This window comes from Caretta caretta, chromosome 14, assembly GCF_965140235.1.
Source record: "Caretta caretta isolate rCarCar2 chromosome 14, rCarCar1.hap1, whole genome shotgun sequence".
Classification (NCBI taxonomy): Eukaryota; Metazoa; Chordata; order Testudines; family Cheloniidae; genus Caretta; species Caretta caretta.
The window spans coordinates 13,311,904-13,338,688 of record NC_134219.1 but is presented as its reverse complement, the minus strand read 5'-3'; the positions used below and the strand labels follow the sequence as shown (position 1 = coordinate 13,338,688).

Below are 26,785 nucleotides of genomic sequence, written 5' to 3'. Positions count from 1 at the left end.
GACTGAGCAGATCACAAATGTTACTTCCCATGCCCAGAGAAAAGGGATGCAAAACTTCCGTAGAAATAAACGCCCTCTAACTGTTCTCCCTTCTCAGTACAAAAGCCTCACTCAGCACCATTATGCGCAAAACTTTTTCCACCGTCTCTCTTCTGTTCTGTTGCACAGGCTACGCCATCACTGTAACAAATGGGACATTCAGCTGGGCAAAGGAGCTCAAGCCATCTCTGAAAGAGTAAGGTTTCTTTATACAATTCCAGTACAGCATCAACCTGCTTCCCTCTGTTTGTTGTCTTTAGCGAGATCCATTTCAGGGTTGTTTAATTTTAAACCAGTAGTGTGTTCGATTTCATTGTTACAAAGTTATATTATCCGATCTCCTGCACACGTCTTTGTTTTATAAACATCAGAGCAGTTTGCTTGTCCCGTATTATTATGCTATACAAAGCCTAAATATTACAGAGCCTAGAAACTGCAGTGACTGGCATATCATAGGTAGATTAAGGGACAGATGGAGTAAATTAATTTCTAATATAGATAATACATATTTACTGGCCCAATCTGTTGACTAGGCAAATCAGATTATCTGATGGGCTGCTGGTAGTGCTCTTAAGAGAGTTGGGATGTACATGTTGGGACGTAAAGACGTAAGTTCATGGACATGAGAACACTTTTTCTGTTCTGTTAAGGATTTTGTGTCAGACCCATCACCGTGATATCTCAGGTCTTTTTGAGAATCTCGTTGCAGCTTTCTCCCCCAGCCTCCCAGTTTTGGTTTCACTCCCTGCTTGAACAAAGTCAAATCTAATTGTGGCTAAAAAGTTGCACATTTTGCCTAGTTTCAGGTCAAAATCAAAGGCACTCATGCTACAGTGTGCTGAACATGTTATAAATGCTTAAGGAGAAACTTTGGCGTGGCTCAGACCTGCTTGAAAAGCTCAGGTTTTGCAAAAAGCTCAACTGAGCCAGCCTGTGTTTTGTAACAAAATCTGAAACCAGGGGAACTTCCTTCTTCTGGGGTTTCATTCTGAAAGATCCATGCAGCTGTAACTAGAATTATTAGCCACCAAAATTACTGTCCCTTAAAATGCTGGTGAGGGGAATATGCTACTGGATATGGAAGATAGTGAGGAAAGGTTTTGAATTTTGGTGGTCAATCCTGCTTTGAATGCTTTTTTGAAAGCCTGGCTACATATGAAAAACTCCTGTAGGTGATGAAAGGAGTCTGAGGAATGGCTCTGGTCCCAATCCTCCATCTAGTTCTGTGCATATGGGGCTGGCTTTGACTTCAGAGGGGCTATGTAAAGGTAGAGGGGTCCGATCATACAGATCTGCTGGAGGATTAGGGCCTGAGTCAAGACTTTAGACCATTTAAAAAAAAAAGAAAATTATATTTGTAAGCGTTTTGCTTTCCCCTGTCATGTCATTGTCCATTCTATTTACTAGCACTATAAATATTTTTGTTAAATGGCTTAAATGTCTTTAAACAAGGCACTTAATCCCTCAACATTTCCAGACAGGTGTTCTTGCTGAGAAAGGCCCTGAAATCAGCTGAGTCCTTCCAAAAAGGTTATTAACCCTTTGTAACCCAATAAACTGATATAATTTGAAAACAGGGTCTTATAATGGAAAGTGTAGGTCAGTCTTATCTATAGGCATTGCTACCAGCTCTCCTGATACTCTCAATGAATTCAGTGCATATGTAACGCTGACAGACCCCAATCGTCAGCGGGCGGGATCGAACCTGGAATCTCTGGAGCTTAGTGCATGAGCCTCTACTGCAAGAGCTAAAAGCCAACTGACTGTAGAGCAAACTCATTAATCTCTCTAAGTGATCTCGGTGCCACTAGATGGGACAGAACACCACATCCGGGAGGCATGTGGGTTACACATACTGCAAGGGTAATGAGGAAATTGTCCTGAATCATAATAGGGGCTCCTGTGTGCTACCACAGTAAAAATAATAATTATAATAAGCATGCTTAAAAAGAAATCGGGGGAGGGCGAACCAACAACCCAGCTACATTTACTGTATCATTTTATGTGCATTTACTGAGGTAGGGGGATTGTCAGTGCGTACATCAGACCTGACAAAAGGAGCAGTAATGTCTTTAGTAAATGAACGTTTAATTAATTTTCAGCCTGTTTCCTCCACAGTATAAATTTGTTGGTCCCCAGTGGTTCTTTGGTTGCTGTTGTTGGCCATGTTGGCTGTGGGAAGTCTTCACTGGTATCAGCTCTTCTTGGTGAAATGGAAAAGCTAGAAGGACAAGTGGCAGTGAAGGTGGGTTCTAGTTACGATGGTGCTTCAAAATAATGTATTAACACACCTAGCATATTGTATACATGCACATAGTGTATTAGTGTATGTCCGCCTGGACAGAGAATTCAGGGCTGTCTGTAATTTTACCAACGTCTCTGCATGCTTGTTTGGGTTTTGCTCATAACTGTTCAATTTAATCAACTGTAGTGGTTTTCCCTGAGATTTCTACTGTACGTCAGCAATTAGTGCATGTGTATGTACAATTCATATGTACTGTAGTGTGTGACTGTGTATGTGCATATTACATATAGATTTGAATTAGCTCTGTAATTGTAAATCACAGCTCATTAAAGGTAAATCAATTCCACAATGAATAGTAAATCACAGAGGTTTGTTTTTTTCATTTTAGGGATCTGTTGCTTATGTTCCACAGCAAGCTTGGATTCAGAATGCCGCCCTGAAAGACAATATTTTGTTTGGCCAACAACATAATGAACAGAAGTACCAAAATGTCCTGGAGGCCTGTGCTTTAAAAACTGACCTTGAAGTACTTCCAGGGGGAGATCATACTGAGATAGGAGAGAAGGTAGGGCCCTTAACAGCAAACATGCATGATGATGGCTGCTCTGTCTGTGCAATAGAAATAATGCTTTATATTTAGACCCTGATCCAGCAAAGCTTTTAAGCAGCTGCTTAACTTTAAACTTATGTTTAAGTCCATCCTATAAAACAAAGCTCTTAAGTATGAGCTTAACTTTAAGTGTGTGTGGAAGTGCTTTGCTGACTGGGGATCATAGACCTGATCTTGTGAGAGACGGCGCGTCCTCCACTCCCAATCAAGTTCTGAGTGTGATAAGGAATTCTGTCCATGGCAGTTTCAGAATCCAGGCTTCTTCCCATGAAGGGAATGTGATACAACTCACACCAAGCATGGCAGAGGATCCTCTCCTAACTCTATTCAAAATAGAAATCAGCTTGTTACACAACTGTTTCCCAAACTAAAGATGGTTTTGCGGAGGCTCACAGGTTTCATGCCAGCGTGGGCAGTGTTGCGCGAACGTGAGTGGATATAGTGAATCACATGGAAAGCAGGAACAATGTGGCAAAACGTTGCCGTTTCAGCTGCATCTTGCTTTGAATTTGTGTTTTGTGTCTTGTTTGGCAGGTTTTGGTTTTTAGCAGCCCCATTTAAGAATTCATTTGGTTCCAGGGCTCTTGTAAGTTGCTACAAAGAATTTTCCATTTGTAAGTTGCCAAATTCTTTCCATTCCGATAGCAGTGCATGCTCACACAGCTTTCTTAGAGTTCCATTTCCCACCTCAACTCTACCTGTGCTATTCTATTCAGGTCCCTTCTACTGTGCCCATTACCATAGCATCTGAGTGCCTGTGAACTGTAAGGATATCCCTGCTATTGCTTGGATTAAATTGTGTTGTAGGTGATGTATTTTGTCTTCTCCTTCCACCTTGCAGGGCATCAACCTCTCGGGTGGCCAAAGGCAGAGAGTCAGCCTTGCTCGGGCTGTGTTTAGTGACGCCGATGTGTACCTGTTAGATGACCCTCTTTCAGCTGTGGATTCCCACGTTGCTAAGCACATCTTTGACAATGTTATTGGACCAGAAGGGGCACTTAAAGGAAAAGTATGCCTGTGCTTGGATTCTCTTTTTTATACACACACACACACACACACACACACACTCTCTCTCTTCCCCCCCACCCCAGAACTATCAGGGGGATGAACTGGCCTGCTATTTTAACACTGGGAGTTGAGTTCTGAATAGCTCCCTGATTTCTTGATTTCATTGTACTTTTGGAAAAGGTGCCCATTGCCAGATTCTCAGTTGAGAGCTACTGTTTTGACATGCCCAAGGGTGGGGATGTGAAAAGCTCTTAAGCTTGGATAGTGTTTCTTCAAGTCCTGTGGAAACTTGCTCTCCCCTGGAAACTGACACCTGACACTGCTGAAAACAAAATATATGGAGGGATTTAGAGCAGTACTGTCCTTAGTGTTGCTGGTCACTGTCCTGGGGCAGCCCGGGGTGGGAGGCGGGGAATGTTCTGCACCACTTAGCGTGTCTACAGAGCTCTGTGGTATTCTGTTGCCTAAAGGTCGCTGATTCAGGGTCTTGTCAGATCTCCTATGCAGCATCACGCTATGTCAGAGCTCAGAGGAGAGACCACAAGAAAAACAGTCTTACAGGAAGCAGTCTTGATGATTCAGCAATTGTCATTCGCCACTGAGTCCGCACTGAGCTAGTTTCCCACTGTGGTGTTAGTGGGCTGCTACCTCTTTTAAAGCCAAAGTCCTGTCGCCAGTAAATACTTCTTAATTCTCTTCACAAGAGTCAGGGTTTTACACCTAGTGTCCTAGCCAAATTCCATTACGTTCTGTCTAAATTCCTCCTGATATTTCAACCGTATCTGATATTCATTCTTTATCCTAAAAATGTTATATAGTGATTGGCTGCATGTTGTTAAACAGCTGCAGCGTTCCACCCCAGAGGTGGCTTGGTAGCACTGACTTGTTTCATTCTCCCATACAGACCCGAATGCTAGTGACCCATGGCATCACCTTTCTGCCTCAGGTGGACCATATTGTGGTCCTTGTGGATGGCAAAATCTCTGAAATGGGATCCTACCAAGAGCTTTTGAAGCAAAATGGGGCTTTTGCAGAATTTCTTCGAAATTATGCACCTGATGAAGACATAGAAGAGGATGAGCTAACAAGTACAGCAGTTCTTATTCATCTTAAATCATAGCTTTTGTATCAATCAGGTCATGAATTTCCCTACATATAAATGTTACCTGCTCCTGCGATACATGCCTGTAGGGAAATGTAATAATCCAGCCTTAGATTCCTTTATTTTTCTTGCTAGTAATGAAAATGTTATGTACCATGAGGAGTTTTTTTTATGCTTACTAAGCTGTCATGGTGTAAATTAACCCATCCTGTGTATTGGATGCAAGTTGGTAATACTGACGTTTAAGTAAGCAAACCTATTTCTTTCCTCTTGCAAAAGGACTTACCCAATCTGCCTGAGGCTAAGTACTTGTATTCTAAGATAATGTAAGAAATTACTTTTCCTCCGTGTTTTTAATACAGAGAAATCCTTTTTACAGTTGGCAAAGACAGGATCAGTGGGAAAACGTAGTGCCCTTTGGACTCTATTTTTCCAAAGGGGTACCCAGAGCACAGTATTTCTGTTACATAGCATGACACAAATGTCATTTTAATTAGGATTTCTTCTAGGCCTAATTTGTCCCTGATTAGATGGTGGAAGATGAAAGTATTCTGGCAAATGTTTCGTATGTATGGCTGTATTCCCATAATGTTTGGCAGCAGAAGTGTATGTCCTGACAAACAAGATGCCAGAGGCTGTACACAACCTTCTAGCAATAATTTATAGCAACTTCCTAGACTCTCAGTCCTTCATCCCAAGATAATGGGACATCAGGGCAGGTTCTGCTCATGAGTTTGGTTAAAACTAATTACAATACCACTGCGACTTAGCTCTTACAGCACATAGGTTCCAAAGTGCTTTACCCACATTAATCTTCACAACAGCTCTGTGAGATGGGAGCGTTGTGGGGAGAGAGAGAGAGAGAGGCATAGAGGGGATGTGAATCAGCCAAGTTGCAGACGGAGCTGGTGTCAGAATTAGCTTTAGAAATCAGGAGCTCCTTGCTGCTAGTTCTGTGTTCGGATCACACTTTTCTCCAGAATTGCAAAAGTTACCAAACGCACTAGCTCCCTGCAGTTACGCAGCACTGCAGTGTCAAACAGACTTCTGAAGCCACTGTCAGCTTCATAACGCTTATCCTTCAGCTAGCATATTTGCCTCTGGATTTTGACACCAGTTTCCTATAAGCTGCCCTCAGCAGAAAGCTACAATACAATCTTCTATTGCAGTGCTGGAGGATGAAGAGGTCTTGCTCGCTGAAGATACACTCAGCAACCACACTGATCTGGCAGATAATGAGCCTGTGACAAACGAGGTCCGCAAGCAGTTCCTTAGGTAGGCCTGATGTCCCCTTGTGAATAAAGCCCTCAGCTGAGCTGAAGCACGTTTTAAGGAGCCCGTCTTTAACACAAGCAGCTAATTAATGTTGCTCTCCAGTCTGACCCCACTGTACTCTGCATCTTTCAACATAGACTTTAGTTTCCTCTTTGTATTAAAGCCTCCTGCGTCCTTTTAATTTAAATTATAACACATAGCACAGGGGACAAAACCTGTACTCCTATGAACCCCTTCATGAGAAGTGTATTAATATGAGCAATTTTGTAGTTTTCAGACGGTGCCGCCATGAATATTTGCACACACACAGCTTCGATCTGCTGCTGATTAGATTAATAATATGCCTTTGCAGTAGCACCTTTCATCTGAGTATCTCGGAACTCTATAAAAGCATTAATGGATGGAGCCTGGCAACACCCCTGGGAGGTACTATGGGTGCTGTGAGCCTTGTTAGCTCCATTTTACGTGTGTGGAAACAGAAGAAGAGTGAGATTAGGCACCCGAGTTTCAAAATGCTGGCCTTCAAATTAGGCACCTAAATATGCCACCTGATTTTCAGATGTGCTGAGCACTTGCAACTTCCATCGACTTCGATAGGAATTGTCTTCTCAACGTCTCTGAAAATCAGACCACGTAAGTAGGTGTCTAGCGATGGATTTGTGTGTCTGACCTTCGGCCACCCATGTATACACCTGTGACTTGCCCACAAGTCTCAGAGGGAGTCGGGCAGAGCTGGGAGCTGTGCCCCAGTCCTGTGTTTGAACTGCTATGCTATACCTCCGCTCCACTAATAAATCCATTGTTTCAACTAGGCAAATTAGTGTGATCTCGTCAGAGGGAGAATGTCCCAAGAAAATGTCCACGAGAAAAAGAGTGTGTGAAAAGAAGTCTGCAGAGCTGTCTCCGCCACAAAAAATTCTCACTGACAAGCTCATTCAGGCAGAAACCTCTGAAACAGGAACGGTAGGGGGCTGTTGGTTTTTTTTTTTTCCCCTTATTTTTCTCCAACTATAAAAGGTCACTTTTTATTACATATATAAAAAGCTATTCTATTAAATGTTTCATTTAACATATAGAGACATTGGCATTGCAGAAGCCAAAAAGACTATTGCATTTGTCCTACTGGAGTAGGCTGTTGCTTCTTTAAACCTAGGGTCCTTCCAGCAACTTCTGCACCTGGCCTGTGCTATATATTTAGGGGAGAGAATTTCTTTCTGGTCCTGCTGTGAGCATCTTATGCCCTGAAGCATGATGTTTGATCACTCCATCTTCACTCAGCTTAGCTCTAAATGTTGTTTGTTTCAAAGTGATCAAATCCCTTTTTAAATCCAGCTGTAGGATTTGATTCTCACCACCTGCAGTAGCAAATTCTATGGGCCAACTTCATGCCATGTGAATACATGTTTATTTTAATTTAAATTTTAGCTTTGGTTACCATTTGAGAGAGATTTTTGTTTCACACAAATGTTGAGACAAGTATGTATTGCAGCCTGTTTGCCACATTGGATTGGGAACTATGATATATTGAAGGATGACAGGTTAAATTGGGGGTGGAGGGGATTGAGAAGACTGAGCACAGGAAAGAAAGAAAATATAATGAAAATAACCAGGGAGTTTGTGTCACCAAAGAAGGCTCTTAGAATGTCACACAACTGAGCAACAGTGTGAGTATTTTCTACATGTTAAATGCTGTAGATGCTCAGTGTCACAGACATCAGGGGAGCTGTTGGTTAAGCGTTATTTGTTGGTGGTGTCGATTTGTCTTTATGAGCTTTTGAAAAGCACCTAAATCAATGGGATTTGTGTATCTAATAATCTCCCCTTATATTCTTTGAGATTTCATTGGGGCCCCTCTGTCCCTTACCACAGTAATGACTTTTTGAGCCAGAGTTGTTAACTTGGAGATAGAACTTTTACCCTGTTACTTTGCTTCACAAGTTTCTTTTGTTCAAGTGCTTTTGTGTGATTTCCCCCCTCCCCCCCCCCCGCTCCCCCCCCAGCTTTTGGCCAAGACTTTCAAAAGTGACTCAGGAATGTTGGGTGCCCAACCTGAGATGTGGTAAAGATTTTTTCAAGGGGTGCTCAGCACTTTCTGTAAATCACCCCAAATCACTACTCACTCCTGATAATCTTGACCTTTGCCTTCTATAGTCCTAGCTCTGCTCTGCTACCTTTCACCCTATATCTTTAAACATTGTAATAAAATACAGTTAGTTGGAAAAGAGAAGAGATCTGAATATTTCACAGCAATCACCATTGACTCTCAGTAGAGATGAAACAGAACTACCTGTTTTAAAGCAGTGACCTGGATGTTGAGCTCAGTCAGATAAATTGCACTCCCTGCACTACAATATGTTAGTATTTTTGGCAATTTCCAGTTTACTAGGCCATCTACTGGAGAAATTTCCACTCTGGTCACTCTTGCTATTTCTGTGAACTCCAGACAGCAACTGAATGTACTTTGTAAATATATTGTGCTTTACAAACTTACAGGTAAAGCTGACAGTGTTCTGGCAGTACATGAAGGCTGTTGGCCTTGTGACTTCTTTAGTTATATGCTTCCTGTATGGCTGTCAGAATGCTGCTGCGATTGGGGCCAATGTATGGCTCAGTGACTGGACCAATGAACCTGTCATAAATGGCACTCAGCATAATACAAGCATGCGAGTCGGAGTATATGCTGCTTTGGGACTCTTGCAAGGTAAGAGCGTTTCTCCAGTTAATACAGTTAAAATATTTAGCTGCACTCTCGCCGAGCAAAGAGGAGAATACTGGGAAAAGCATAACAATAGCCACGGGGGGCTCTGAGCTTCATAAACTCTGTAACCTGAGCAAGGGCATGGTGGAAGTGCATGGTGGAAGTGAAGGAAGGATTAGAAGGCTGGAGAATGATGGAAACTGAGAAGGAGGGGAGAAGGGAAAGAGGCTGAGAAGTACAGGAAGGTGTGAATTCCTGGATGGTAGAGTTGATGCAGAGGTCAGGATTGAGGCGCACTGTGTGGAGGACTTGTAAAAGGGCGAGGGAAACTATATTTATAGACAATAAGGGTTGGCTGTCTGGATCCTGTAAGTAATCTCACTGAAGTCAATGGTTAAATCACCCAGAATGTACTTGAAGACTACAGGGCCCTGATGTAGTAACGAGGAAAGTCTGCTGGCACAATAAAAGCTGCTGGATCAGTAAAAGTCAAAAGCTGCATCTTGCGAATGGCGTATTCACAAACCTCTGCAAATTTCTTCTTTGTTTAACAGGCCTGCTAGTGCTGATCTCTTCCTTCACCCTGGCAATGGGTGGCATCAATGCAGCTCGAACACTCCATGCTGCACTGCTGGAGAACAAGTTTCACACCCCACAGTCTTTCTTCGACACAACTCCCACAGGCCGAATCATCAACCGCTTCTCTAAGGACATATATGTGATTGATGAAGTGATACCACCCACTATCCTGATGTTCCTAGGAACCTTCTTCACCTCTATGTCAACTATGATTGTAATCATATCGAGCACTCCGCTCTTCGCTGTGGTTATAATACCTCTAGCAATTGTATATTTCTTTGTACAGGTAACTATGTCTGACTGCCAACCTGATGATCATTATGGTACTGTTCCTACTCTTTTTAGTTTAGAGCACTTAATTTAGGAGCTTGGAACATATTATCTCTGCACTGATATTACTGGTAATGGCCTCCCCTGCGCAGTGGTAGAAGACTCGTCTTTTTAAATCTTTTGTTTAGCTTATAAAAAAGATCAGGAGGTGACTTGATTATGGTGTTGTAAGTACTTTCATGGGGAGAAAATACCAGGCATTAAAGGGCTAATCTAGTGGAAAAAGGCATAAGAAGAACCAATGGCTGGAATTTGAAACAAGACAAATTCAAGTTAGAAATAAGGCACAAATTTTTAACTGTGTGACTGATTAACCACTGCAATGAACTGTCGAGGCAGGTGCTGGGTTTTGCTTCTTTTGATGTCTTCAAATCAGTACTGGATGCATTTCTGAAAGATATGATTTAGTCTAACAAAAATGATTGAAGAAAAGCTCTGGGTAAGCTTGACTCTTTCACCCACAGAACGTGGTCCAATACCAAATATTACCTCACCACCTTCTCTCTAATAACCTGGGACCAACATGGCTACAGCAATACTGCGTACAAATGATTGGACTTTGTTACAGGGGAGACTAGGTGAAATTCTCTGGCCTGTGTTATACAGGAGGTCAGGCTAGATGATCACAAAGGTCCCATCTGGCCTTAGGATGTATGAATGGGTCATGGAGACTGAATTCCCTTCTGACTCCTACATGCAGGGCCTCTAAGTCATGCTAAAGTCACATTAAGTGGGCATTGGGGCAGGCCTGCATTGCCATTGTATGCTGTATCTGTGGGTACAATTCTGAATTTTTTGGTAGGTTCACAACTTTTTGGCAGTGAGATGCCATTTTCCTTGATTGCATGTGGATACAACTGGGGCCTGATCCAAAGGCCACTGAAGCCAATGGAAAACCTTTAGAGAGTGGCCTTGTCACTATTATTTAAGTAGCCGTGGTTAATCACTGTTGTTCTTTACCGTTAGTGTTAACGTCTGGACTATTTCAGGTATAATTTTATTTTCTTCATTCGCATAAATTACTAATATTTCTTTTGTGTGTTTGTGTTTAACTATGGCAGCGGTTCTATGTGGCTACCTCTCGCCAGTTAAAGCGCCTGGAATCTGTCAGCAGATCCCCCATATATTCCCATTTTTCGGAAACAATCACAGGGGCCAGTGTCATCCGAGCCTACGGGAGAGAAAATTCCTTTGTACACCTGAGTGACTTGAAAGTAGATGAAAATCAGAAGTGTTATTTTCCTAGCATTGTTTCCAACAGGTAAAACCAGCACAGAGTGGTATGTCATCCTTGCTGAAGTGAGCATATATTTCCATAATCCTTCAAGTGATCATTTACCCTTCTGTTTGCTTATTTAACAGGTGGCTGGGCATTCGAATTGAATTAATAGGAAACTGTGTTGTCCTGTTTGCTGCCCTCTTTGCTGTGTTAGGTAAAAACAGCCTGAATGCTGGCCTGGTAGGACTGTCGGTATCCTACGCATTACAGGTGTGTATAACGTTGCTGCGGGATGTTGCTAAATATTAACTCATACAGGGCACTATTATATGACGGAGGTTAAATAAGCACTCCTAAAAGCCGGAGTTAATAGGTGAGTAGTGCTGTTCAGGGTTATAATAGTAATAGCTTACATACACATATATAGTACTTAAATCATGGCCACGTGCTACACAAATGCATACAGTATATAGGACTTGCTTCCCCCACCAGTGAAATATGGTCACCTTTAAGATGGATCACAGTTGTTCTTTAATAGCCCACAGCAACATTGCACAATGGTTTAAGACAGGAAGGGAAGAAAATTATCTTATTCCGATGACGATCCATAGGGAGTTAGGAAGGCAGGATATACTGTACTTCCCAAACTTCCTAGTGAGTATCCAGGATCTCCTCCTAGGTCTTTATATGCCTATTTCCGAGACTGCGTTTTCCCAGCGTGCTCGTCAGGCTGCATTCAGGCCCTTTCGGGGGGTAGGCTATTTCTGGATCACTAGATTTTTTTTTATTATTATTATTTTGGTACTGTTTAAGGAGACTTGCACATTCCTTGTCCAGACATGGTGTAAAGGTTTTTTGACAGCCACATGTGATGGATTTGGTGGCGGCCTTAAAGATTTGCTTTGCTAATTCTTGAGTATGTTTGATCTATTGAAATATTATGCGGGATACAAATGACATATTGATCAATGAGCTTAGTGTAATTGTCCCTGTCTGCCTTTCTGTAGTTCCACTGTAGCCTTGGGCAAGTGGTCACTATAGGTATGGTAAGCCTCATTTGGATGAGAATGCTGGCTGTGGATGAAATTTTCAAGGACCCTGCAGGTGGCTGGTAGAGGGCAGGCCCAGCAGAAGCGACCCAACTGAGATATGTGGAGTAGCCCTGGTTCCAGCGGGCAGAGTGAAAAGTTGCTGGTTGCTTAAGGTCATGAAGAAGGCGTAACTTGTTGCGGGAGGCCCAATTTGCAAGGTCTATTTCACTTTAATGAGATTCTCTGTAGGTCCATCTGGTATGGTGGTTATTAAAGTTTCCGTCATAGATGGAAGGATGCTGGAGTGATGGTAGGGGAGGAGCAGGCATAAAACCCACCAGATACATGGCAGTAGAAGGTCTCTCCAAACAGTGTTGCCATACATCTGACCAACATCACTAAAACAAACCAAAGACAAAATTATTCGAAGGGTAAATCAAAAAAGAGTGGCATCAATACAGGCAACCTCCACAGCTCAAACCCAAGATGAAAACTCCAGGCAGTCTCGAGGGAAGAAATAGAAAAGCACTGAAATCAGTGAAAATAGGGAAAGCATGCAGCTTTGACAGTGATATCACAAGAACTACTACAATATCTTGGGAAAATAAGTCAGCACTGGTTGTCCATCTTCATCCACGACATGCTTTTCAAGAGAAGAAGAAAACTGGAACTGTCTTTTTTGATCTTACAGCAACTTACGACACCATCTGGCACACTGGTCTGCTGTACAAGATGTCAGGAGTTCTTCCTGGATGAGTTGTCATGGCAACTGAGCTGATGGCTCTGAGGCAGACATTTTTAGCTGGCTCTGGGCCACAAAATCAGCATCTGGAGATTCCAGAAAGGCAGAATCCTGCCAGGCTTAGTGCTGGCACCAACTGTATTTAATGTATTCACCGGTGACCTACTGAACACCATCTCTGGGCAGCTCAAGGACACTGACTGTATCTGCTTGGCCTCAAAGGTCCATGACTTCCAAAAGGTAGAAGAAAACCTGAACAGTCATGTGACTGCCACAGGTGACTATTGCAAGAAATGGAGACTGAAACCAAGCACATCAAAAACTGTATCAACTTGTTTTCATGTACACCATCGTCCGAGCCAACTTGAGCTTAACATCAATCTAAAGCCACTGTACCTAGGGTCACTCTAGATCATGCACTGACCTCCAAATACCACCTCACAAATGTAGTTTAAAAAAAGATGGAGAGCAGAAGCTGTCTCCTGAACAAACTGCTAGGGTTCACCTGGCAAGTCAGTAGGCAAACACTGCATAATTTAGGGCTTGTTCTCTGCTACTCAGTTGGCAAATATCATGTCCCAGTTTGAATAAACTCGGCCCATGCTAGCCTAGTGGACATGGAGCTTAATCATATCATAAGAGTTATCAGAAGCACACTGAAGCCAACAAAACTTGTTACCAGTCCTAGTCAATATTCCTCCACCTAATATCTGATGTCAGAATGCAGCCAACAATCTGATCACCAAGATACAGCAAATTCCAAACCTGCCACTGTTCAGGGATATATGGGATGTGCCCCACCACTGACTATGTAGCAGAAAACCTCTCTGGGCAGTACTGCATGTTCTCCATCCAGCTGATAACATCATCAGCTCACTGCAGCAGAATGGGAGAGAAAAGCCTCTGCCACTACCAGGAACTCCCACATTATCACCAGACCCGATGAACCCGCCTCTGGAGTGACAAGCTCAACAGTTTCAGGTATGGTGTGGTTCCTTGTGCCCAGCCCAACCTTGCTTGAGGCATCCAGGACAGCCCACTGCATCTGTGATGTTGTGGAAGGTGCAGTGCACGTGCTGAATGGTCGCTTTTTTTGTGTGGGGCTCCCTGGAGGTCTTTCCAGGCTGAACACTGCTGACTCAGAGGCTGACTTATTGACTCAAGACAATTTAATTGTTCCCCTCTGCCCCTCTTTAATCCCCTGTCACCACCACCCTCACTGTTCTTGCTATAGGATCTATAGTGACCATGAGTGGTCAGGACTTTTAGGCCTCATCTGCAAACTAATACTGCTGGAGCACTGGTTCAATACTGATTCAGAAGAAAGGGGGCCACTTACTGAATCCAGCATGGATATGATGGAATTACAGCTCTAGGTGCTGTGACAGTACCATTTAGATCAAACACCCTGAATATATATATATATATACACACCAATAATTACTGCTTGTCTCTATCTATTTTAGGTACTTATGTAGGTCCTATTATTGTAGTATCTGAGTGCCGCATAGACTTTAATGTATTTATCCTCACAGTGCCCCATAAGGCAGGGCAGTGCTATTGTCCCTGTTTTACAGATGGGAAACTGAGGCACAGAGAAGCAAAGTGACTCACCTAAGGTCACACAAGGAGTCCGTGGTAGAGCAGAGAACTGACCCCAAGCTAACACCTGACCACTGCACCAGCCTTACTCCCCAATAAATACTTATTCCTTGTAATCTTTTGTTTCTTAATTTATATTTCATCGAATGTTTTTCTTGAAAATAAGAGGAGAGCAGAAAAAAAGACAAATGAACAAAAAAATGAAGGGAAAGAAAGGATGGTGGGGGGCAAAGAGAGAGACATCTTGGTTTCCATCGTCTGGGGATCAGTCAAAGATTTCCAAAAAAATTAGACCAAATCTTTTTTTCTTTAAAAAGGGACAATCCAGATGCTAAAACAGTCAGGGAAAGGCCTTCAAGAACCTGCCGATAATCGTTGTTTACAAGACCTCTCCATTCCGAACACCTCATGAGAATTTGCAGTAGGTTAGATGTTCGCATACAAGGCTCCTCAAAATTCTACAGATTTAACTGGCAAAGGCAAAGTGAAATGGTGATCTGTAGGTTTGACCCTACTGCTTGAAAACATAGTCCATCCTGGTCACTTCCAGTGGAAGACTGGCCAAGATCAGTATACTTTACTGTAATTATTACTTGCATTGTGATACCACTTAGAGCTCCCAGTTAAGATTGGGGCCCCATTGTGCTAGGCATTATACATATGCACAGTAAGGGACAGTCCCTGCCCGCAAAAGCTTGCAGTCTAAATACATAGACAGACAGTAGGAGGGAGAAATGAAGTAGTAGTATTCCCATGTTAGGGATAGGGATCTGAGGGACAGAGAGACAAGGGTAGAATCTACGAAGCAACTTAAGCTTCTAACTTCTGTTTAGCCTCCTAAATTCTGTTGATTTCAGTTGAAATTAGGAGCCTAAATAGAAGTTGGGAACGAAAGTAACTTTGTAGATTCCACCATAAGAAATGATTTAACCAAGGTCACAGAGCAAGGCTATGGCAGAGGTGGAAATTTAACCCATGTCTTCCAAGTCCCATAATTCCTCTCTGTAAACTTCTTGCCCTGTGGTCTGTATCATTCTTAACATAAAGTTAATTATGTATATTGTAGTTCAAGAAGTAGCTGTAGAAACAATATATAACAGACCGATATTAGAAACAGCATTTTTATAAAGCATACTTTTGCTGTTCTTCAAGGGGTAATATTTTACTCTTTATATTGTCCAGGTGACAATGTCTCTGAATTGGATGGTGCGGATGACTTCGGACCTAGAATCCAACATTGTGGCTGTTGAGAGAGTGAAAGAGTATTCAGAAACTGAGACGGAGGTCAGCTACTGAACTATTCACAATTAACATGTTTATTCTCAGAAATCCATAATTTCCATTTGTTTCTTTCAACACTTAGACAGAGGAGGACCCTACTCTGAGGACCTGATAGCGTAACCTAGACAAATATGATGTTCTAGACACTAGTTTGGGTTTGTCTGTACTACTCAGTTTTACTGTCTGTCTTTATTAACAGGTTCTAACATAGTTGATGCTAAACATGAGCCCAAATTCTCTGCAGTTGTAAGTGGGAGCAACTCCATGGAAGTCAGTGGAACGTTTTTCATCAACAGAAAACTTGGCCCACAGTCCATGTCTGCGTATAATATTGTTAACACATTGTTCATAACCATGGGTTTTAACTTGGCTCATGAGCAGGGTTGTAACACAATTCTCCGGCTCTATATAGGTTCTTCTCTTAACCACCTTAGCCGGTTCTCCTGTCTCCCACATTTTTATTCAGAAGCACACCTCAGTCCTCTGCCCCCGGTGCTAGCAGCTGAAGCAGTATGCGATTGTTTCCCAGCTTTTCTCAAAGCACACTGACATAAACATAGTTGTGCAGCTTGGTAGATAAATGGTTATGCCTGGAAATAGGCTGCTCTGTCGACGTTTCGGACTTGATTAATTGTAGTTCAGAGGAATGTAAGGATTAGGGTATACAGGACGAGAGAAGGTGCTTGAACTTGATATGGTAGCAGAGAGGAGGAAGCCAGACAAGATACACAAGAGTGCATTATGGACCAGATCCTCATCTGGTGTAAAATGGCACAGTTCCGTTTAAGGAATCTGTTTTTCTGGCTGCTTATTCCACCATATCAAATAATAAGCAGACAGAAGGGAATTAGTCTCCTGGTGAGATTTTAGTAACCCTAAAAGTTTAATATTTTAAATCGCAGCCTGCAACTTTTAAAAACTTAAGGGAATAATTTCTAGCTACTGTTCTCCTTTAGGCTCCCTGGATAATTGAAAACAAGAGGCCACCGGAAGACTGGCCAACACAGGGAGAGGTGGAGTTTGTTGATTACTCAGTAAGATATAGGAAAGGCCTGGATCTGGTGCTGAAAGGCCTCAGCCTCAGAGTGAAAGGTGGAGAAAAGGTAGAGTACAGCCGTTTATCATATGTGAATCTGTTGCTGATGGTACACGTGGGATTTGCAATAACAAAAGTGGATGGGCTGGATCCTCAGCTAGGCTAAATGGGTACAGCTCCATTGAGGTCTATGTCCATTTATACCAACTGATAATCTGGCCTGATGTGTTCACAATGCCTTAGAAGCATCCCTTGAAGTTGCTACCACCGCTGTCTCTGCTGAGTGAAGGAGGGATAGTCCATTCCTGAATAAAGAGAGATTCCAGTCAGTTTCGATGTCTGACAACTCTTGGCATGGGTGGAGGTGATCCTGTTGGCCCAAATGCCTCCGTTCTTCTTACCCAAGCATCCAGCAAAGGCTTTATCTTGTGGGCTTTGCTCCTTCTGAGTATATTTGAAAGTGCTGGGCCTTGCATGATGTTCCCCAACAACCCTATTTTGTTTCTCCTGGGAGATTCCCCCAGTTAGGAAGCTATGGTTAAAAAAGAGGGAGAATAGCCCTTGAGCTAAGCATCCAGAATGGGAGCCACCTTCTAGATGTGAGAATATGTATTTTGCATAATGACATCATCAAATTCATACATTATGTACCTATTTATAGTTGATATTGCTCAAATTCTGGGAATAATTTGAGACACATTTGACATAAGGACCATTAGGGAGTAAGCAAGATCACAGTAAGGTTCTAGTCTCTCTTCTTAGCATCAGATCTTGTATAATTGCTCCTTCAGTAAAGCTAATACCCCATTTATAAATGTGCTCTGTTCCTAATTCTCCCATGCGTGTTTTAGATTGGAATTGTTGGAAGAACTGGAGCTGGGAAGTCCTCCATGACCCTCTGCCTCTTTAGGATTTTGGAAGCTGCAAAGGGAGAAATTAAAATAGATGGGGTGAGAATTTCGGAGATTGGTCTTCACAATTTACGATCCAAGATAACAATTATTCCTCAGGTAAGTCAGTGCCTCTCTGTATGTCTCATAGTAAAGGGCATAGGCGCCAACTTTTCTCCGGCGCTCGTGGGTGCTCGCGCCCCCCAGCCCCGCCCCGACTCCACCCCTTCCCTGCCCCTGCCCTCATTCCAACCCGTTCTCCAAAGTCCCTGCCCCAATTCCACCCTGGCCCTGCCTTTTCCCGGAGTAAAGGGCATAGGCGCCAACTTTTCCCCGGCGCTCGTGGGTGCTCGCGCCCCCCAGCCCCGCCCCGACTCCACCCCTTCCCTGCCCCTGCCCTCATTCCAACCCGTTCCCCAAAGTCCCTGCCCCAATTCCACCCTGGCCCTGCCTTTTCCCGGAGCACACTGTGTTCCCCCTCCTCCCAGCCGCGCGAAACAGCTGTTTCGCAGCGCAAGCGCTGGGAGCTAGGGGGGAAAAGCGGGCACGCAGCACGCTCAGGGGAGGAGCGGAGGCGGAGGTGAGCGGGAAGCTGCCCGTGGGTGCAGAACACTCACCGATTCTTCCTATGGGCACCTGTGGTAAAGGGTCTGAATTCTAGTAACTTAGCAAACAGCAAATTACCACGTAATGTATCCACAAAATCAGTAATTGATCATTACATATGTGTACACATCTATGGTAGAACAAAGTTGTTTTTCCATGACTCTGTTTTATAACACTCCCAGTTGAGGATGCTTCAGATGTAAATTGAAAGTCAAGGTAAAGGATTTAATCAAGCTGTGAAAAAGGACCATAATGTAGGTAACTGTTCCCTATTGGACTTCGCAAAAAGTAAACAAGGCAACTAGTTCTAACCTCACCCTATGATTGGGGTTCTTAAGCTCAGCAGAAAGAACAGTGGAAGGGTAAGTTAGTGGCCTGAACTATGTCCCATTTAATTTGACCCTTCTAATAGCTACATTGTTTTAAAGTTTACACATTCTATTAACACTGTGTAATTATTGGGGGTGACTTATTTTTTGTATAGTTTAAATGTTTTATTGGATTTTTACAGGCTAAAATATAGCAGGGGAAAATATCCTACTTGCAAAGGCATGCCCTAAACTCTTTAAGTGTCAGAAAGATCAGTTTGGGGTGTGGGCCTCACCCTCCAAACACTTTCTTGCATGAGTTGCTTGACTCAGAAAAGAAGTCCTATTGGACTCAATTAATGGCACAGCTCCCACGAATAAAGTTACCCACGTGGAATGGGTGCTGTGCCTTGTTGTTAGGAAATGAATATTGTTCTGACATTCAAGGAATCCTCATCAGGCCTATGGAGCCATGCTATAGCCTTTGAAAATCAATATCCTTTTCTAAGGGGAGTGTTTGTGAGCATGAAAATATTATTATTTAACATTTATATTGTGGTCATTTCTAAAGGCCGCAAGCAGGTCAGGGCCCCGTTGCACAAGACACTGGACAAATATATAATAAGCATCAGTCCCTGCCCCAAAGAGCTTACAGTTTAGGGGTGGGCAAATAATTGATATTTTCAGTTCAGTTGCCGACCTGACAAATCCACAAAAAACTCCTGTTTCGGGTCCACTCAAATTGACCTTTTTTTGGTGGCTTTTCTCACTGAAAGAAAAACAAAACCAAATAAAAAAATTTCAGGTTGCACAAAATGTTCCACTTGACCAAAAACTAAACATTTTGCTTCATCTTTGGGTGTTTTTTACCCTTTTAATTTTTCGGGAGGTGGGGGGAGCCTTGTTTTTCGTTAAATGTAGCTAAATTTCATAACAAAACATTTCAAAAGAAAATGTCAGAACATTTTATTTCTAAAATGTCAACATGAAACATTTAGACTTTTTTAAAAAAAATAATTTCTTTTTTCCAGCTGAAACTATTTGCCAGCTTCCACCCAAATTCATGAACAGTTCTGAACATCCCAAAATGGCATTTTTTGGCAAATAAACTGTTAGCTGAAAAAAATTCACCCTGCTCTATTTAGAATATGTTGTTGCTGAGCTGGGACCTTGTATTTCAATGTATCTTAGTGTTTCTATGGCACACAGATAGGATAATAATAAGCTAACCTATATCCTTTGCTATGAGAGCACAAATGTTGAGGCTCATTTTGATGTTTGGCTTATTGTGGCCAAATCCATAACAGGTTATATTTAAGATGCTTTTAGAGCTGAAACTGAAGCTTGCTAGGTCTTTGAGATGTGGTCCAATGCCTACTGAAATCAATGAAAATACAGCTATTGATTTCAATGGGCTTTGGATCAGGTTTTAGTGTGCTAAGATCACAGCTGCTTATGCTAGTCATAACTTCTTCACTGCTATCTTGTCATCTCTCTGTTAGTTTTATCCACCTATTGTCCCTCACCATATTGTAGACTGTAAGACCTTTGGGGTACGAATTCGTTGTTTGTTCCATGCCTAGCATAAAGGGGCCCTGATCCTATATTGAGGCCTGTAGGTGCTACCACAATGCCGCGGCTAATGAACTGGGATATCCTAAAGCAGATAACTGAAATGTTATCACTTGTGTATGTAAAACATTTAAAGTTCTTGTCTAAAGAAAATGGGTTATTTATACAGGACCCCGTTCTTTTTTCTGGAACTCTGAGAATGAATTTGGATCCATTTAATAAATATTCCGAGGATGAAATATGGAAAGCTCTTGAGCTGTCGCACTTGAAGAAGTTTGTCAGCAGTCAGCCCGCTACGCTGGAGTACGAATGCTCAGAAGGGGGAGAAAATCTGAGGTAATGAATGTCCTGAGACACCGTGGGGGTTTTGGTGTCATAAGGAATATCAGTTCTCTTCTCCAGGTTCTATTGAGCCCCCGACTCGGGATGGGCTGAACAGGGATGCTTTTCTAAGTCAGCACCTTATCTTCAAGGGCTCCGTTCAATTAAAATGTACAAAAGAGAACTCTGTAAGGTACAAATACGACCAGGAAAGATAAAACATGTTGTAATGCTACACCATTTTCTCATGACAAAGCACTGTTTCAGCCAGTGACTAAATGGGTGGTGGAGACTCCACTCCCTTATATACCCCAAAGGTATTGTCTCTGGGGTAAGGTTGAGACCCATTGGTGGGGCATGTGGGGAAAGTTTGTGTTGACCTTACTATACCTGTTTCCTGGATAAGTAAGAGATGCTAGCTCCTTTTATAAGCACTTGATTCACTGAAAAAAAAAAAAAAAAAAAAAAAAAACCTCACAACTCTAAATTTTAATTTTGCCAGTCTGACTTGTCTGCTATTTTGCTAATGCTGGACTTGATGAAAGTGCCTCTGGGAATATACAGTAGGATAGCAACTACAGTATGATACGCCTCTTCAAATCCACTATTGGCCCTTTGCATAACAAGCCTTTCCTAGCTCTAGTCATTCAGAGCCATGAAGGAAATGATGCTTATTACTATTTGTAGTATGGTATTTGGTAAGTAAATGTATGTTTTAGAGCTGGTTGAATAATGCTGTTTATTTCTCTGATGAATTTTATTTTATTTTTCGCTTTTTGTATTAGCTCTACAGATAGTTGAATAATATTGGACAAATACATTATTTCTCTAATAACTTTATCTGGTCAGCAACCAGCTCTAATATGCGTATTAAAGAGCCTGTGTGTGAAAAACCTTGTGTCTTTGCTTTCAGTGTCGGTCAAAGGCAGCTTGTCTGTTTGGCAAGAGCCCTTCTTCGCAAAACAAGAATCCTAGTGCTGGATGAAGCCACTGCAGCTATCGACCTCGAGACGGATGATCTCATTCAGATGACAATAAGAACTCAGTTTGAAGATTGCACAGTACTAACAATAGCGCATCGGCTGAACACAATTATGGATTATACAAGGTAAATTTAAAAGCAGAGCGATTCGTGGCAAATATATAGAATGAACATCATAATTCTGGGGGGAAAAAATGGTTACTTTTCTGATCACCCTGCAGAAATTTTTGACAAATCTGAGAGCTTTTAATCAATACCTCTTTGAAATCTGTAAGAAAGTCATAAAGTCTTCTGACCTGTATCAGGAATATGTATTTCTGCAATCCATATTTCTAAACACCAATACTGGCTTTCCCTTGGAATTTGTAGATTGATTAGTGATTTTAAGGCCAGCATGGACCATTGTGATCATCTAGTCTGACCTTGTATAACACAGTCCATAGGACTTCCCTGAATTAATTCCTGCCTCAAATCCAATAGCTAGAGCAGATCTTTTAGAAAAACATTCAATTTTGATTTAAAAAATTCAAGTGATGGAGAATCCACAACCCTTGGTAAATTGTTCCAGTGTGGGGTTAATGACTCTTACTGTTAAAAATGTGTGTCTTATTTCTATTCTGAACTTGTCTAGCTTCAGCTTCCAGCTATTGGATTATATTATACCTTTCTCTGCTAAATTGAAGAGCCCTCTATTATTAAATTACAATTCCCCATGTAGGTACTTGCAGACTGTGATTAAATCACTCTGTAGCCTTCTCTTTGGTAAGCTAGATAGATTGAGCTCCTTGAGTGTCTAGCTATAAGGTATGTTTTCTGATCCTTTAATCATTCTCCTGGTTCTTCTCTGAACCCTCTCCAGTTTTTCAACATCTTTCTTGAAGTGGGATACCATAATTCAGAGGTGGGCAAACTACAGCCCATGAGCCACATCTGGCCTGCGGTACCATCCTGCCCAGCCCCTGAGCTCCTGGCTCAGGAGGCTCGCCCCCCGGCCCCTCCCCTGCTGTTCTCCCTCCTGTGCAGCTATGCCGCCATGCGGGCAGCGGGGCTGCAAGCTCCTGCCGCTCTGAGTGGCATGGTAAGGGGGTGGCGGTGGCACGCGCATGCGGCAGTGAGAAGGTTGGGTAGGGGGTCCCGGGGGACAGTCAGGGGACTGGGAGCAGGGAGCGGTAGGATGGGGGGGGTTGGGGAACAGGGGGGGTTGGATAGGGCATGGGAGTCCTGGGGGGCCTGTCAGGGGGCAGGGGTGTGGATAGGTCAGGGCAGTCACGGGACAGGGAGCAGGGGGGGTTGGATAGGGGGTGGGATCCCAGGGGGGCGGTTTGGGGACAAGAAGCAGGGGGGGTTGGATGGGTCGGGGGTTCTGAGGGGGACAGTGGGAGGGAGCGAATGGGGGTGGGGACCAGGCTGTTTGGGGGGCACAGCCTTCCCTACCCAACCCTCCAAACAGTTTCGCACCCCAATGTGGCCATTGGGCCAAAAAGTTTGCCCACCCCTGCCATAACACAGTATTCCATTAACGGTTGCACCAGTGACAACACTGAGAGAATGTAACCTCCTTACTCCTACTGAATATTCCCATTTATATGTCCAAAGATTGCATTAGCTCTTTTAGCCACAATGTCACACTGAGAGTGCATGTCTAGTTGATTATCCACCATCATCTCTAAGTCCTTTTCGAGACTCTGCTTCCCATGATAAAGTCCTCTATCCTACATTCTTTGTTGATTTTACATTTGGCCACATATTGTTTGCTTGCAACTCTTACCAAGCGATCCAGATCACTCTGTACCAGTGACCTGTCCTCTTTATTTATCACTTCCTGAATCTTTGTATCATTTGCAAACTTGATCAGTAATTATTTTATGTCTTCTTTCAGATTGTAACAGGGCACACGTGGACCCCTCTATCTCCTGCCACTTCTGCACCCACAAACCAGCCAGAGACCTCTGCTTTGGTGCAATCACCCATGCTCTTTATTTACAGTACCAGTTCCCACCACGTTGTAGCTACAGACAGTATCAGGCTTGCAGCCAAAAGGGGAGAGTGGCCTCTAGCTCTCTGGCTTCTCCCTTTCCTCTCCCCCTGACTTCCTTCCTGTCAGCTTTTATATAGCCCCAGCTAACAAGGCTGGCAGCTGTTCCCTATTTGCCCCTTAGGCCTGGGCTTACTCCAATTCGCCTTTCCTGATTGGAGCTGGTGTGACAGAGGGCTGGCTCAGGGTTTCCTAGCTAGCACGCTGTCACACAGATCACAAATAAAAATATTAAATAATGTAGGGCCAAGAACCGATTTCTGTCGGACCCCAAGTGAAATACACTTGCTCAATGATGATTTGCAATTATGTTTTGAGACCTATCAGTCAGGTTTTAGCCATGTTGGTTTTTGTATCATTCAAGTTTAATCAAAATGTGTTTTAGTACCAAGTACCTTACAGAAGCATAACTATATTACATCAACATTATTATCTTTATCAAGCAAATTATCACCAAAGTTGCTATTCATTCTATCAACTAAACTTGTAATTTCATCAAAAGCTCAGTAGTCAGTATCAAACAGAATTAACAGATGGCTTATCTCAGAACTGTTTCACACAGCAGAGGCGTTAGCCTTAGCATGAATTAACTATGTGGTATAGTTTGTTTCCTGCTCTGCAACGTGCCAGAATTCAAATTCAGTGCCGCCCATCTCTCCCAAAGAGTTATCTTGTCAGTGTAACCCTGCACGCAGATAGGAATGATAAGAGTATTGAGTGCTGGGAAACCTCTGAAATTTCTATACTATTTCCCTTCTCTGTAAGTCGATCTCCAATTTTTCTTCTCTTCCTCCTCTTAAAAATAAAAGCAGGCTTGCATGAAGTTGAAGGGTGCACTCTGTGTTCCTGTCTGTTCATGATGCAGAGTGGAACATGATGTTCCTATGGTAACATATCATTAGGGTTACCATACATCCCTGTTTTGGCCAGGACAGTCCCCTTTTTCAGCTCTGTCCCTACTTTTTCACAAAAACTGCGCATTGTCCCAGCAGTAAGGCAGAGTGGAGAGCAGGTCAGCTGAAGGCAGCGTTGACTGCCAGCAGGAGAGTGGAGTGTGGTGGCTGCTACCTGACGCGGGGCTTGGTGGGTCAGCCCCAGCCATGGATGGCACAGGGAGGGCGGCTCTTGTGAGTCCTGTGAGGGGGTTGGGGCAGGCCGGGCCAGCCCCAGGCCCTCCCATTTTTACTTTGAGAAATATGGTCACCCTACATATAATTGGAGGAGGAAGAAACACTCAAAAGGGCCCCAGTTTGCCTCTCAGTGAATTTGTATGATCCTGTTATCACAAATCTACAGGATCTGTGCTATGCCCCAGCTTTTAAACAGTCCCTCCAAGGAACCCCTTCAGCATGCCAGATGCCCAAGGGATCCCACTGCTCATTAAGGGTAGGCCACGCAGCCTTGAGAGACCGGTGCACCTCGGCAAGTATTTGCAGTGACACCAGCCAGCCTTTTCAAAACAGAGTAGGATTTATTAATCCTCTGACAGACTGCTTACCTTGTGCTTTAGGTTCGTATAGAGCAACAATGGTTCAGACACAGTCCGTTCTGGCCACCAGCGTTCTACCCAGCCAAGTTGCCATGGAATCCCTTCTGGGTTTTTGTCAGTCAAAAGAAAGAGCAGATGTGACTCTTATCCGAGCCAGCTGACGCCTTTCCCCTTTGTTCTGCTTTCCTAAGAGGTGGAGAGAAACCTCCTTCCTCTTGATGTTTAGTTGCTATTTGTGAACATCTTAGCCATTGGGATTCCCCATTGTCTTCCAGGTTCTCCATTTATATGGGTCAGTTTCAACCAGTCCTTTAATCCATTCAGTTCACCCCAAATAGCTATGTGAGCCGACACTGGATAACAATGCTAAGCACAGAGGAAAACTGAGGCATGCATAGGAACATCAAAATATTACCAGAAATTCTCACTGTCACACTGTTATGCTTCTAGACCTACAAATCAGGTTATGAACAGTATAACTGAATAGGTGGGCCTGATTCTGCTTCCATTGGCTTAATTAGGAGCAGGTCCTGTGTTAGTTAACTCACCACTGCGCAAGTCTCACAACCCCTTTGAGGCGTCTCCAGCTCCTGTATGGATCTGTTGTGACCAGCAATGGGTGTAATGTTCTTTGATAGATTTATTGCATGTTAAAGGTTTTTTAAATGGATTATTACTACTGGGAGACTGGTAAAACCATGGAATTAATGGCCTTAATTGCTGAGGTACTGACTGGCTTTTCTGGAGGCTGTGGGTGTTTGGTGCTTCTGTAAATTAGGCATAAACTCACACGGAGGTGTTCTGTCTAGCCTGTTACGTTGCAGCATGTGAAAATGATTCAGCATAAGGAGAGAAGATTTGGAAAAATGCCTGATTTTTGTGGTTGAAGGAATTGAGTTCCCTATAAGGAAAGCTTCTGCAATATCAGTTTTCTGCTTTTGTTTTTTACAGGGTTCTCGTTCTAGACAAAGGAACAGTAGCTGAATTTGATACACCTTCAAGCCTTATAGAATCCCGGGGTGTCTTCTACAGTATGGCTAAAGATGCTGGACTAGCTTAGCAAGACTTTTATACCATTGAATGACTGACTCATCCCAAAAGTGACTCATGAATGTACTGTATTTTACAGAACAGTCTTTGTAATAGACTAAACTTGTGATACGTGAATTGTTACACACTCGTAATGATGAAAAAATGAATTTTATATTTTTTAAAATATTTTATATATACATAAAGTATTTTATTAACTGCTTTTATTTTTTCTTAAAAGAATGCCAAATATCCTGCCAAGGAAATGTATGTATCGCAAGCCAACATGTATTGTTTTCTGGTTTATCATTAGTAAAGTAAAACCAGTGATATAAAATACACCTGTGTCTGTCTTCTATACAGAAACACAGTTTTAAAATGGGAAGACTGACAATGTTCTGTGATGACTCCATTAAAAATAAAGTAATCAAGGAATGTTTCACCTGTGTAAGTAAATATCCCTGGGGCAAGAGCATTGGATGCTGCAGTCCCCATACTGCAGCCTGTTCTAGTGCCTTGGTGGAGCTTCATTGGGCCAGCAGGCCAGAACAACTTGCAGAATCAGGGTCTATAACATTCCTTTCTACTCCTACCAATCTAAGGCCTGCAAATAGTTGTACTTATAGAACCAAACAATTAAAAGCCTGGTGAAGTCTGTAGGAATCTGTACTAGGGCTGTCGATTAATCACAGTTAACTCATGCAACTACACCAACCACCACAGAAAGCAGTTTATGTAGTAGAAAAGTTGCAATTT

At 42.8% G+C, this 26,785-nt stretch overlaps 1 protein-coding gene across 1 annotated transcript in view; it reads left to right on the top strand.

Annotated features, from left to right (window-relative positions):
- Positions 1 to 26,368, top strand: part of ABCC3 (ATP binding cassette subfamily C member 3) — a 76,475-nt gene extending 50,107 nt beyond the window's left edge. The window contains exons 15-31 of the mRNA XM_048818082.2: positions 169 to 235; positions 2,158 to 2,284; positions 2,673 to 2,849; positions 3,736 to 3,903; positions 4,807 to 4,990; positions 6,174 to 6,279; positions 7,092 to 7,242; positions 8,773 to 8,980; positions 9,532 to 9,842; positions 10,948 to 11,147; positions 11,249 to 11,375; positions 15,663 to 15,764; positions 16,718 to 16,864; positions 17,649 to 17,807; positions 20,343 to 20,509; positions 21,408 to 21,602; positions 25,952 to 26,368. Of these exons, the coding sequence (XP_048674039.2) occupies positions 169 to 235; positions 2,158 to 2,284; positions 2,673 to 2,849; positions 3,736 to 3,903; positions 4,807 to 4,990; positions 6,174 to 6,279; positions 7,092 to 7,242; positions 8,773 to 8,980; positions 9,532 to 9,842; positions 10,948 to 11,147; positions 11,249 to 11,375; positions 15,663 to 15,764; positions 16,718 to 16,864; positions 17,649 to 17,807; positions 20,343 to 20,509; positions 21,408 to 21,602; positions 25,952 to 26,060 (2,705 nt within the window). The 3' untranslated portion in view covers positions 26,061 to 26,368. The remainder of the gene's footprint in view (positions 1 to 168; positions 236 to 2,157; positions 2,285 to 2,672; positions 2,850 to 3,735; positions 3,904 to 4,806; positions 4,991 to 6,173; positions 6,280 to 7,091; positions 7,243 to 8,772; positions 8,981 to 9,531; positions 9,843 to 10,947; positions 11,148 to 11,248; positions 11,376 to 15,662; positions 15,765 to 16,717; positions 16,865 to 17,648; positions 17,808 to 20,342; positions 20,510 to 21,407; positions 21,603 to 25,951) is intronic.
- The last annotated feature ends 417 nt before the right edge of the window (positions 26,369 to 26,785 follow it).